The 13,453-nt window shown below is 46.0% G+C and overlaps 1 protein-coding gene across 1 annotated transcript in view; it reads right to left on the bottom strand.

Moving 5' to 3' along the window:
* The window catches only part of Fam20a (FAM20A golgi associated secretory pathway pseudokinase), a 60,960-nt gene extending 47,751 nt beyond the window's left edge, over positions 1 to 13,209 (bottom strand). The window contains exon 1 of the mRNA XM_074045265.1: positions 11,855 to 13,209. Within this exon, the coding sequence (XP_073901366.1) occupies positions 11,855 to 12,246 (392 nt within the window). The 5' untranslated portion in view covers positions 12,247 to 13,209. The remainder of the gene's footprint in view (positions 1 to 11,854) is intronic.
* Positions 13,210 to 13,453: the final 244 nt, after the last annotated feature.

Genomic DNA, 13,453 nt, shown 5'->3' with positions numbered 1-13,453 from the left:
TTTTTACCATTATTAATTTATTCACATGTGCATACATTGTTTGGGCTATTTCTCCCTCCTGCCCCCGCTGCCACCCTCTCCTCCCCTCCCCTCTCCCTTCTAGGCAGAACCTGTTCTGTGCTTTTCTCTGGTTCCGTTGAAGAGTAGAAATAAGCAATAATAAGAAAGATAGCATTTTTGCTAGTTGAGATAAGGACAGCTATACAGAGAGATTCCTAGCATTGCTTTCATGTACAAATGTGTTACAACCCAGGTTGATTCATCTCTAACTGATCTTTACACTGGTTCTTGATCCCCTTCTCATGTTGACCTCTGTCACTTTAAGGTTTCTGTATTAATTCCTCTGGAGTGGGGACATCAAATGCTTTCATGTTTTGAGTTTTCTATCTAACCCCATACCTCCCGTATATGTTCTCCCCTTGTCATGTAACCCAGGTCCTACAACATTGCTGTATTTGCCCTAGAACTGAAGACCGCATATGAGGGAGAACATACGATTTTTGGTCTTCTGACTCTGGTTAACCTTGTTCAGAATGATGTTCTCCAATTCCATCCATTTACTTGCAAATGATAAGATTTCATTTTTCTTCATGGCTGAGTAAAATTCCACTGTGTATAAATACCACATTTTCTTGATCCATTCGTCAGTGGTGGGGCATCTTGGTTGTTTCCATAACTTGGCTGTTGTGAATAGCGCTGCAATAAACATGGGTGTGCAGGTGCCTCTGGAGTAACCTAGGTTATTCTTGATCCAATCACACTTACAAAGACTTTTTCCCCAAGTAAGATAATAGTCAGAGGACCTGGGGATTAGGACATGGATACAGATCTTTTTGGGGTACCACCAGTTAACTCCATATAATCCTTAAAGAGTTTATGATCCAGTGAGGTTATCACTAAACAAATCAGTGAACAAGAGAGCAACAAGTTGTGTGAGCAGCCCTGGTGAAAACAGAACGGCTTGGAGTAAGAGAGCACCTGGGACCCTCATGGCTGACAAGGCAGAAAATTTCCTCTTCGAAAGGAAGACCTGAAGGAGCAGAAGGATCCTGGTGATCAGCGTGGCTAACTGTCCTGGCCCATCTGCTAGTTAATTCATACCTTCATGAGTAAATAATACTTCCGGATGAGTGGGGCACAGCATGCCCTGCCTGGAGAGTGGGGAAGATGCATTTTTCATGCATGCAGATAAAATGGCTTTAATATCACAAATTACAAGCAGCTTTAACAGGTCATTGGCCCTGTGACTGCCGAAAAAGAAAGGCTGCAGATCAATTGCTATAAATCTGAGTTTGTCACTTTTGGCTAGTTTCTCCCACCTTTTAATGAGTTTACAGCTAATAGCAGAACAGACTATCACCTCTTTTAGTGACCTGGGGGGTTCATTTTGTAATGAGTTTAACCTGGAGGGGCCACTGACCAATTAGGCATTCAACGATTGCTTTATTGACTGTTTTAATTTGGCTACAACCTATTTGAGTATTTTTTCAGCCCCCAAATTTGCAGCCACATTCCATGGAATATTGGTTCTTACCTATTGGCTCATTACAGCAGATCCGAAAGTATAATCTAAGCAGAATCTACGCTGCCCTTGGGCCTCCCCTCTGGACAGAGGTCAGCACTCTGAGTCCACTTGCCTATCCTATTTAGCTTCATGACCTACATAAAGAGCCTTTTGTTCCTACCCTCAAGTTCAGCTAATTACCAAGTCTATTTCTTTGCACTGAACGATAATCTTGAAAAGCTGCAGTCCTGGTGCTGCTAAGAGTTTTATCTAAGTGCACTGTCACTTACCATGAATCAGAAGCTCTGCTAAAATGTGAGGTTCATGGCAAGTGGCCCAAAAGCTGTGCCTGCTGCCCACTATACTGAAATCTTAATGCCTTAATTCTCTGCTTAGATGAGACAGCAGGTCTGAGCACCAGGACTGGCTTGTGTGGGGCCTGAGAGGACATGGTTTTATGAACTTGCTCTGGGGCACAGTGCCATATGCTTATGCCGAGGGATGTACTCAGAGTCACCGCTGGGAAACTCCCTTGAGGATGTGGTGGAGGATGCCAGCCCTTAGTCCATACTGTATCTTCTCTGGAGGGCTTGGGAAGACATTCCTTTGCTGAGTCACTACCAGGAATTACTGCACTCTTTCTGGGTCTCTGGCTGCTTTTTACTCTGTAGACATGGACGGTGGTTCCCTGAGAAGAGCTGACTCTGTGGTGGATAGGTTTTTGTGGCAAACATTCTGAGAAGTTCTTCACGATTGGCCCCATTGGTCTTGTGTACTTATTTCCCCTTTGACCCACTTTTTTCAACCATTTTATATTGCAACATAGAGTAACTCTTTTATGATATGTCTATAAGACTAGCTAACAGAAAACCTTTGATATTCTTTTATCTAAAATATTAAAAAACATTTTTAAAAGGCAACTGCCTGACTTTTATATTTATAGTGGAATGTGACTATCATGAGTCCCCCAAATGATATGTCTTTCACCGGATCCTAGAACCCATAAATGGGTTCTTATTTGGAAAAGAAGTATTTGAAGGTGGTATTACATTCATCATATTGAAATGAAATTCTTTTGGATTATCCAGGTGGGTCCTAAATCCAGTGACAAGTGTCCTTATGGGAGAGAGGCAGAGAGAGAGAAGAGGAAATACAGACACATGGAGACAGAAGAGGAGGAAGTGATGTGACCATAAAGGCAGAAATGGGAGTGATGCACCACAGAGCAAAGAACACCACCAGCCACTAGAAGTTGGAAGACTGGTTTCTCTACAAAGCCTCTGGAGGGAGGGCTGACTGGTTGGCACCTAGGCTGCTGGCCTCCATAACTATGAAACTGTAAATCTTTGCTGTTTGAAGCCACCACTGATAGCTTAGACAGTGATGATTTATTATGGTAGTACTAGAAAACAAGCCCAGTGACTGAATTCCTTTTCTAGAACTTGCTCAGGATATGCAAGGAGGTCCCTTGTCTTAAAGACTCAATTTCTAGCTCTTCAGAAGTGTGACATTCTGGGCATCAAGCAGTGGCATGCGGCTAATGAAGGGTTCTCCGACTAGGAGTCCAGGCTAGGGGGACAGAAATGTTTGTAGTAGAAGATCCATCCTTGATATTTTAAATTTTTAGATAGAAAATTGTACCAGAAGAGCCATTCTTAATTTCTCACCATTACACAATAAGAACATAGTGATTATAATAAACAAATATTATATATTTTTCTCCATGTCACGTTGGTGCCATGGAGTTGCACTGAGATCATTTTTCATCCTTTGCACTGGGAAATCTTGGTCAGGCTCTCTGCCTGCTGTGATTCCTGTTGGATGCTTTTACCAGGCCCTACACAGAGTTGGCTCTGGATGACTAAAGGCCAGTCAGCCTGGGGCAATGGGGAATGCTGCTTTGTAATAATAATTGGCTATATGCTTTGCCAGGAGACATTTAGGTCAATTTTACTGGTATACAAACCAATCCTTACAGCGGTGGACAAATTACAGACCATTTAAAAGAGCTGTAGGAGCAATTCCACTCCTAGGGTTATACCTAAGGGAATGTAAATCAGGTTACAACACAGGCACCTGCACACCCATGTTTATTGCAGCACTATTCACAGTAGCTAAGCTATGGAAATAGCCATTACTGATGAATGGATTAAGAAAATATGGTATTTATATACAACGGAATTTTATTCAGCCACAAAGAAGAATGAAATTTTGTTGTTTGTAGGTAAATGGATAGAAGTGGAGAACATCATCTTAAGCCAAGTTAGCCAAAAATAACATGTTTTCTCTCATAGGTAGAATATAGACCTAAATACAAGCAACATTAAGAAAAACAGGTCATGCTAAGGGGAGGTCGCATATGAGAGAGAGGGAGGGTAAAAGAAGGAATAGAGTATATTCAACCTATATCACAAAAACCCCATAGAGAAATGGACAAATATATTTATAAAAAACAAGCTCTTAATAAAACCAATAGAGAAAAACAACACTTCACTATTGTTTCTAAGTCTTATATTGGTTGATATGGAAGGAAGGTGCTATTGTCTACTTGACTCACTGGACCACAGCATCTGTTAGCTTTGGAGAGGGTTAGGATCATTACAGGAGAAGTGCAAAGAGCCAATTTCCAGCTGTTGACTTTAAAAATGGGCTCCAGAGAGGGGGAACTTAGAGTCTATCCATAGACTAATAGATTAAAAAGGTCAATGAAGAGGAGACACTTCACTTGAAGGGGGGGAGGGGCTGAGGCTATCTCATCTGGGCGGAAGGGAGGCTTAAAGAGGAAGATCAAGTGGTCTCTGCTCCCTGGGCTGTCGGGATGTGAGTTACAAGACGAGATGAGACAGGCAGATGAACTATGGGGAGGGAGAGCAGAGACAAGGGTCCAAAGGCTGTTTCTGTTGCGTGAGGCCGGCTCTCTGCCCTTTCTGAGGTTTGGTTACTCAAGTCTCTCCATTTCCTAGTCCTGCTTAGCTAGTTTAAGATGGATTTCTGTCTTGCAAAACCTGATGAATACAGGAAATACTTTGCATGTATAATGGACTATTTCCTAGGAAAACGAACATACGCACAGAATGCAAATTTTTCATAACTTTAAGGAAATGTGGACTCATTGGTATCCTGAACTCATTGGTATCCAATGACCCCAGTTAAAAAATCTGGAGGCTGGAGTTCATTATGGAATTGGGGTTGGTCAGTCTCACTTTCTCTAATGTCTCTGAGTGCTCAACGGAGCACAAAATGTAGAAATATGCAGTCCTTGTTATGCATAATTCTTAATTTGGAGAATAAAGAGGATGAGCTGAGCTGTGAGAACAGATAAACGTCCCTTCCCTACAGGATCTGTGACTTTTCAGCTACTAAAGAACAATGAATGAGAAGTATAAAAAGCCCTTTTTAGTTGATGAAACCAAGACCTTGTGGGACACATAATTTGGCCAGGAGAGATCATCTGTCCCTCTGTATGGATTTTATGTTGGTTAGCATCATCAAAAATATTTACCTATGACCTACAGAGTTTGACCCCATGTTGATGACTAAAGGCAAGTTTGCTATCTGAGCATTGCTTGTGACTTCCCAGGATGAACAGCTAGCTCTCTTTTCTTCAGTGGACATCTTTTTTAGTTCATCAATCTCTCCCAAGTTTTAAATTCTATCTCTGGGTTGGGAATGTAGCTCAGTGGTGGGGAACTTGCCTAGAATGAGTAGGGCCCTGGGTTCTGTCCCTAGTGCATACACACACACACACACACACACTCCCATCTCTTTTCAGGCTGCCATGTTTTTTATGGTCCACCTTCTTGGTCACATGCACCTATGCACTCCTTAAGTCTTTCTTTTGCCTCCATATTTTGCTAAATTTATTACAGGCACTTGGCTTCTTAGGAACCATAGTCCTTCCTGTTTCCTGTGGCTTCCCAAATTTATTGTCTGGTTTATTACTAGTGAATCCAATAAAATAGGCCCTTTTCTGGGACTTCACTTTGCCTTTTGCTCAAGCCAAAGTCTCCTGGCTGCCCCGAGGGCTTGGCCTCCAAAACCAGGCTCTGGAGATGGAAAGTCCTGGATGCTGGCGTCTCTGAGGCACTCAAAGTCAGTTCTGTCCTAATTTCACATTTCAACTATAAGACATTCTGCCAAGTGACAGGGCACAGAAAGAGCTAAGCCTTTTTTCCATACTGTGGTTTTCATTAGGCACATATGTGAGTGCCTGCCTATAAAAACAGGTAGCAATTCATGCCTGGTAACTTCTGCTCTGCGAAAGCCACAGCTGTTGAGAATGGTATCTCCACTGGGCTTTGAGCCATAAGCAAGCCTACTTCAGCAGAATCTGCAGGTTCTCATCAGCCTCCAACTTAACGAATAATCACGAGAAAAATACAGGCAGGTTGGCACCTGCCAAGGGGCAGGGCAAGCGTTGCTTTGGCAGAGTGAAGATCTCTGTGTTTCCCATTTTTCTTTAATGCAAGACTTTGTGGCTGCTCTTCTGCAAAAAGCACAGGAAGCTAAAGAAGTTCCTCATCTTGGCAAATGACACTTTTTCAACTTTCTTTTATGCTCCCACTTCTGAACTTGATTTTATTTAGGCTACTGCAGTAGGAATGACAGCTCAGACACCTAAGATCTAAAGTTCAGATTGCCTTAGCAGGGTGGCTTTGCTCTGGACTTTTGTAGGGAGGAGTAGGCAAGTTATAGGTGGGTTTGATTTCATATTTGGCATGGCTCTTGCTCAAGGCCTTTTCCATAGGAGACCATATAGGCCACTGACAGCCCCCAAATCCTGGTGTCACCTGTTTCCAATTATGGACTCCACAGATATTTACTCTGGATCTACCTCCTGGCAAACCATGAAACAGATGTATGAGGGTGGCCACATGCAGGCTGGGGGCTTTCATGCTGAGAGCAAGTGGCCATTTGTCTTCACTCAAAGCTCCATGAGGCTATAAGTGAACATAGTGGCAATCATAAAACACAATATGGCACAGAAGGAGTGGATATATACAGTCAAGAAGGATTTGATGAGCCATTACTGACTTGAAGATGTAGGAGACTATGTGGCAAGGAATATGAGTGACCTTTAAAAGCTAAAATTGTCCCCTGTGGACAGCCATCCAGCAAGCAGGGAGTTAGGTCCTACAACCACAAGGAAATTAATTCTGCCACCAACAAAAACGAGCTTGGAAGTAGATTTCCTTCCCAAGGCCTCAAGATGAGAACTCAACCCAAACAGCAGGAAACAGAGCCACACAGAGCTGGGCTTCTGACCTCTAAAATAAGAGCTGATAAAAGGATATTGTTTAAGCTATTAGGTTTTTGGTAATTTGTTACCCCACAACAGAAAGTGAATGCAGTACTGCTGTTTACTCTGTGGTGCTGGGGATTGAACCTAGGACCTTGTGCATACTAGGCAAGAGCTATACTACTGATCTACATCCCTAGCCCTTTGGCTTTTGAGTCAGCATCTCCATAGATAGCTCAGGCTGGCCTTCAACTCACCATGTAGCCCAGGCTGGCCTTGAACTTTGATCTCCTTGCTGCAGCTTACTTGTGCTGGAATTACAAATGTGTGACGCCACACTTAGTATCAAATCCTTATTGTACATTGACTCTCTGATTTCCTTTTCTTCCATCAGCTCAAGAGGACTCTATGCTTTAAGGCTGCATGTAATTAGGTCAGGCCCACCAGGTTATTTCCATATTCTAAGGGTAAATTGTCTGCAACTTTAATTATATCTGTAAAATCCCTTCACAGCAGTATCCCAGTACTCCTATTAGCACTGAATTGAAGAGGGTGTGTGTGTGTGTGTGTGTGTGTGTGTGTGTGTGTGTGTGTGTGTGTGTGTGTGTGTGTGTGGTGTGCAGCAGGGGTGGAAATCTTGGAAGGCTATCTTGGAATTTAAATAAACGGGTGTACATAAAGTACCTGACACACAGCAAGCATGTTTCAGGTAGGGGTATTTGCACGAAAAAGATTAACCACTTAGATTCCAAGGATCGATGAGAACTTGGTAGGGGTGAAAGGAGATGGTTAGAGGCTGGAACAATGGAGCAACTCTGGCTGTTGGCTGAGGGGCTTCATTTTGATCTGTTTGGAAACAGGCAATGCCATCCTTCTTGGATGAACAATACTGACACTCTTCCCTGATTTAGGTCTTCGCTGTGGTAATGGCAGCGAGGTTCAGGCTTTGCAATGAGAGAAGGAACCTGAAAATGGCCTTCTGGTATAGCCTGCTTGAAAACCATCTGTTTGGAGTTTTTGATTCGAAGAGTAGAGAGGTTTCCTCTAGCTATAAGCCCAAAGATTCAAAAACCACTAACATAATAGCTTTTCCAAAACCAGCCAAGCCAGGCTCTAATTGGGAGGAATGGGAATGGCTTCTGACTCCCTCCTTCTGCTAACCACACAGAAGCTGCGCTGAGGAACATTTTCAAATCACAGGAGACCATTTCCTCTCTTAGCCTGACATTATTGGCAGAAGAATCAGAAAAGGGCCAACCTCCTGTTGACTCTGGGAGGAAGACAAATGAACACCATCCATGAATAAGGACCTAACTTCTGTCCACCCTATGGGTTGAACTGCTTACAAGACATCTATGCTTCAAATAGTCTGGGATAGTCATGAAATACCCAGAAAGAAGACACAGAGACAAAGTGAGAGAGGAGAGAGTGATAATGAAGATATTGTATTGTTAATTGCAGAGATGCCATGGAGGGGATAGTGTTTACTTTTTCAAAAAACCTCTAGACTAGACAATTATTATTTCCAGCTGAACTCTTTTTCATCTCTCCTGTTTTTTTTTTCTCCCCTCTCCTCTATCTGCTTTGGTTTCTGGATCTTCTCAAAGTTTCCCTCAGAAAAACTTCAATTTACTCCTCTTGAGCAACTGTCATTTTTGAAAAGGTGCCCAGACCCTCCACTGTGGTTTTCAAAGAGAGACTCAAGACCAGGCTTCTTTTCCATGACAGCAAGGAGGTAGGAGTGAGGGAGGAGGAACTTCCAATGGCGCACACACTTGCGTGAGCACACATACACCATACACTCACTCACACACATATTTCTGAGAAATGCTGAGTCTGTAACTGCAGGACAGTATCACCTTCTTGACAGCCAAGAAAGATGTCAAGAAAGAAAAGCCAAGAGCAAAGAACTCATGTTTGCATTGTAGTTGTTGGAGTTGTTACATGAGGGAGGAACAACCCTATTTGACCTTGACTGTCAAGATCAGAGGGTTACAGAAACACTGACCAAAGATATGTGGGCAGAAGGCCAGGCCAAGCTCACCAGTTTGGACATGTCCAAGGACAGATGTTGTCTGGCTCAGGCATTGGGGGCCAGGGGAAGAAACCCTAAGTTCAGCAGCTAAGAATGCTGGGACAGCAACATGATGGTTACCTGTGCTCTAGGTAAACTCTGCCCCCATCTCTGCTGATTAAAGACCAGGACAAAGACTAGCACAATTCTGGCTTGTTAGTTTATGGCCTGAAATAGTGAAGATGACATGTCCCTGTTCCTGGTTGCCTTGCCTGTTCAATATTCCAGACAGGTGCCAAAGATGTCACCATCTTGATGAGGCCTGGCATGGGCTTGCTTGCTGTGATCAGCAGTGGACAACCTGACACAGAAACACTTTCCTTGATTACATTTTAAACTTGAACTGCACCACACTTAGTTACATTTAGAGGGGGGAAGGAAGAGAGGGAGGAGGATTGGAAGGACTGCAGATTAAGGAGGTTTGCTGAAAGCTTCAGGGTCAGAGAACCACCCTCCACATGGCATGTCTTCTGCATATTAACTTAACCAAATATTGACATCCAATTAACAACTATTGATTGAGTACCAAAACATTCAAAACAGTGTACAAGTTCCACGTTCCACTGCAAAATCAGAAAGGAATGTTTGGAGGATAGGAGAATGAGCTGTTTCCTCCAATCACTGATGAGCTCGAGTTGTAGAAAGATACTTTCTGACTTCCTACCATTACTTCTTAGTGTGGTGGATTAAAAAAAAAAGAAAAATCACTCAGACTAATCACTTCCCTTCCAGGCAAGTAGTAAAGAATGCTTATTTGGCTTATTTTATTACCTGCACCTCTCCTGGTATGGCAGACAGTTTGCTGATACACTTATTTTAGATAGCAGTTAATGTTAGGTAATTACTGGTGTGGAAGGTAATTCACTGTTTCTTCCTTTGCTGTACAATTTTTTTCTTTGGCAGTACTGGGGTTTGAACTCAGGGCCTTGCACTTGCTAGGCAAGCACCCAACCGTTGAGCCACACACCCAGTCCTCCTTTGCTATACACTGCTTGGGGATCTTGAGGCTTCCCTGGTCCTGTAAATTGTAGCAGGCACTTAGGCCTCATCAGCACATCCAAATGTCGTCAGAGTCATCAGGGCACATGCTCACTTAAGGGACTGAGTGACTACTTCTCAAATAGAACTCTGGGAGTGACTCAAATTCACACTGGCCAGTGAATCTTTTCATTTTTAACACTGGTGTGAATCCCAACACATATGTTTATTAATTTCCCGATGATACAGTTTGGGTACAAGAAGGGTGCTTTCTGCCTCTGAGATCCAGGTTCAAAATTTACAAGTGCAGCAAATCCTCTAATGTTACCCACAGACCTTGCTTTGGAAACTGTCATGTTCAATCATCCACATGAAACTACTCCATGAGTATAGCAAGGTCACTGGACCCTCACTGATCCTCTATTAAATGACCAACATCATTTCTGGTCAGTAAATGTGTGTGTCTTTTTTTTTTTTTTTGACACATAACGGTGTAAAAATAAGCTTAAAATTGATTGCATGGCTTGGTGAGAAAAGATTTTTTGCTTTTTTGCCAAAATACCTGCCTGGACTTTCCTCTAGGACCAAAGTAACATAGGGGAATTTAAAGCCCCAGAAAAGTGACTAAATGAGCACTGATCTACATGTGCAATAGAAGTGACTTTGCCTGTCATTCTCAAATCTGCAGATAGATGGGCAGGTAATTTTTTTTAGGGCCAAATTTCCTAGTTCACTGACCCAGACTCCCACATTATTGATGAAATAAAGGTAATACTGGAAATGACAGCGTCTGAGAAGCAATCTCAAACTGCCTTTTTATTGCATGCAATTAGCAATGGAACTGAGAACCACTTTCTTTCTAACATAAAATCATCAGCCATAGAGTTGCAACTGAAACTCACCAGAGTGAGTTCAGCCAATAATGCTCAATGTCTCCCTCGTTTTACTTGTTAAAGCTTATTTTTTTTCTCCCTCTAGTTTTAGGAGTCCAGAATAATGAGCAAACAGTTAAGTTGGGTGAGCTCTGAGTTTCAACTGAGATTTATGGTTTTCTCATCTTCCGGAGAGACTATAAACACACAGATGACATCTCATTTTGAAATCTCTTGTATTAAGAGATGGGTGTGGTGTGAAAAATGAACTCGATGTGAGTGATGTTTAGACAACTTCCGTACTTCAAAACAGAGTCCTTAACTCATAGGAAAGTGCTCTGCCTTTAACTGGGGACCTCAGCAAGGACCACTACTCCTGCAATACCCTTCCCTCACCCTCTTACAAAAATTTATCCTAAATATAGTTGATATTTTTCTTTCTAAATTTTGCTTTCGGTTTAAAAAATTCTCAGGCAGGTTTTTCCTCTCGTCTGCAGAGGCACACCCTCAGATCCAAGTCAGCCCAAATCATCACGATAATAAAAGATAATAAACTGCCTTCAATTCGGAGCCCTTGCCAGAAAGGGGCAAGCCATGTTTAATTACAAACAGTGGGGTGGCTGTGTGAGAGAACCGACTGTTTATTCCTGCTTCAGCTGACTTCTTGTGGACTCTGACACTGGGCAGAGGAATAAGGAAAACGACAGAGCTGGGTCTTTGAGGAGGGTATAACACGCATTCTGGAAGGCGCCCAGGTCTGCCCAAGAAGCAGAGCTAAGTGCTGAATTCAAACCAGCTCTGGAGTTGCTCTGTTTGGAAACCTCATTCCGGAAAACGAAATCAAGCAGCTGCTTTCCTCCTCAGGACAAAGAGAAAGAGGGTGGGAAGACACCGGGGAGCAGGAGTGGGCTAAGCATGAACAACTGGGAATTCAAGGGGAGTGGCCGACAGCATTTCTTCGCTCCTGTTCAGAAACTTTTTCTTGCACCGAGATCTACTCCAAGGTTGAACCCTGAGGTTCACAACAGCAGGCGGGGTCTGGCGGGGGATCACACTGGAAGCCCAGCGCCAGGACTGAAGGGCAGAGTGCAGCCACAACAGCCTGGGCCCTGGGGAGGGTGGGGAAACCAGCGGCTAGGCGAGGGCGGCTGGCGCGCTCGGGTCTCGGTGGCGCGCGGGGTCCTCACCTGTTCCAGCGGGCCACCTTCCTCCGGTAATAGCGCAGCGCCTCCTGGCTGGGCAGGAGCGAGTCTTCGGGCCCGAGGAGCGGCGGCTCTTCCAGGACGTTGTACAGCGGGTGGGCGAAGAGGGCCTGCAGTTTGGACCGGCCGCCGCCGTCCTGCTTAGCCTCGGGCCGGGCTCGGGAAAAGTTGTGCGCGACAGTGCCAGGGTCGGAGGAGGCTGCGGCCGAGTCTGGGTTCAGGGAGGAGGGGCGGCCGGAGCACGAGCAGCCGGGCGGGCGCTCCCGGGACCGCAGCTGGCGCTGCACTTGGGGCCAGAGGTGGAAGTAGAGGTCGGCGGAGAAGATCGCGCCCAGCAGCAGCAGGGTCAGCAAGCGGTCCCGGCGCAGCCCTGGCATGGCCCAGCCGGGGCGCGGGGTAACGGGGCGCGCGGGCCGTCTCGGGGGACCCCGGGAGGGCGTCTGGGGCGCAGGTACAAGAGGCTCTTGGAGTCCGCGGGCCGGCTGAGGTCGATGGGGACGGAATGCTCACTGCGAGGGATAGCCCTCCCTTCACCCGCCCCCTCCCCCCGAGGGGTGTCGCCCCTTAACTTGGGGACCCGGTGCAGGCAGCGCCGGGGCTCTTGGTGTTGGCAGTGTCCCTTTTCCTCGCTGAGTGGGGATGCGGGGTTGGGCTCGCTCGCTTCTCGCGCCTTCTCTGCCCTGCGCCCTCTTGTCCGGGGGCCGCGGCAGGTGGAGAGAGCAGGACGCGGGCGGACAAGCGGCGGCCAGGCGGCGGGGCAGGAGCGACCGTGACAAGGAGCGCAGGGAACGGGCGGCGGCGTTCGCCCCCGGGAGGAGGCAGGCGGCTGCGGAGCCTGGGGCGTCTCTCCTGAGGATGCTGTCGCTCGAGGCTGCTGCGACTGCTCCTTCTGCAGGCGGCGGGGACGCCCGTGCCCCCGGCTGGCACGCGCGGCAAGAGCGGGGTGTGGGCGAAGCAGGGCGCCTTGGGGCGAGCTTGTCTGTGCGCCCAGACTCCTAGAGGCAGAGGTAACGCGGGCCTCACTCTGCCTGGCCTCCCCCTGCCTGGCGTCCCCCTGCCTGGCCTGGCGCCGGCACCTCCGCCCACTCTCAGCTGGCACCTGCCTCTGGCGCAGCTCGCCAGCCAACTCCCGATCCCTCTGCGGGCTCTGCCCTTCTACCTTGTCATCAACCCACTTCTCCCGCCCATCCTCCCCACCCCCCTCGCCCCAGGCTTCCCACCTTCCCTGCTCAGGGCTTAGTCCACACATTTTGGAGGACCCAAGGGACGAGGTGGGGAGAAAACTGGAGTCTTTTATTTCCATTCTTATTTTTTAGAGAAAAGACGTCACAGTCCCTTAAAAGTCTTTGTCCTGTAAGCTTTGCTCCGGAGTGTGTGTGTGGGTGTATTCTCTCTGCATCCTTCTGCTAGGCACGTACTGGATGCCTAACAACGTTACCACGTGCCCGGCGCGTAGTAGGCGCTCCACAAACGCCCACTTGGTGAATAAAAAAAGGTTGGCCTTTGAAAGCACCACTTTTTACCTAGAATCTTGGTGATTTCCTGTTTGGATGAAGTTTGACTACAACTCTGCCTGCACTTTAA

Source organism: Castor canadensis, chromosome 11 (assembly GCF_047511655.1).
Source record: "Castor canadensis chromosome 11, mCasCan1.hap1v2, whole genome shotgun sequence".
Taxonomy (NCBI): domain Eukaryota; kingdom Metazoa; phylum Chordata; class Mammalia; order Rodentia; family Castoridae; genus Castor; species Castor canadensis.
Note: the sequence above shows the minus strand (reverse complement) of the source record. Positions and strands in the feature narration are given on the sequence as shown.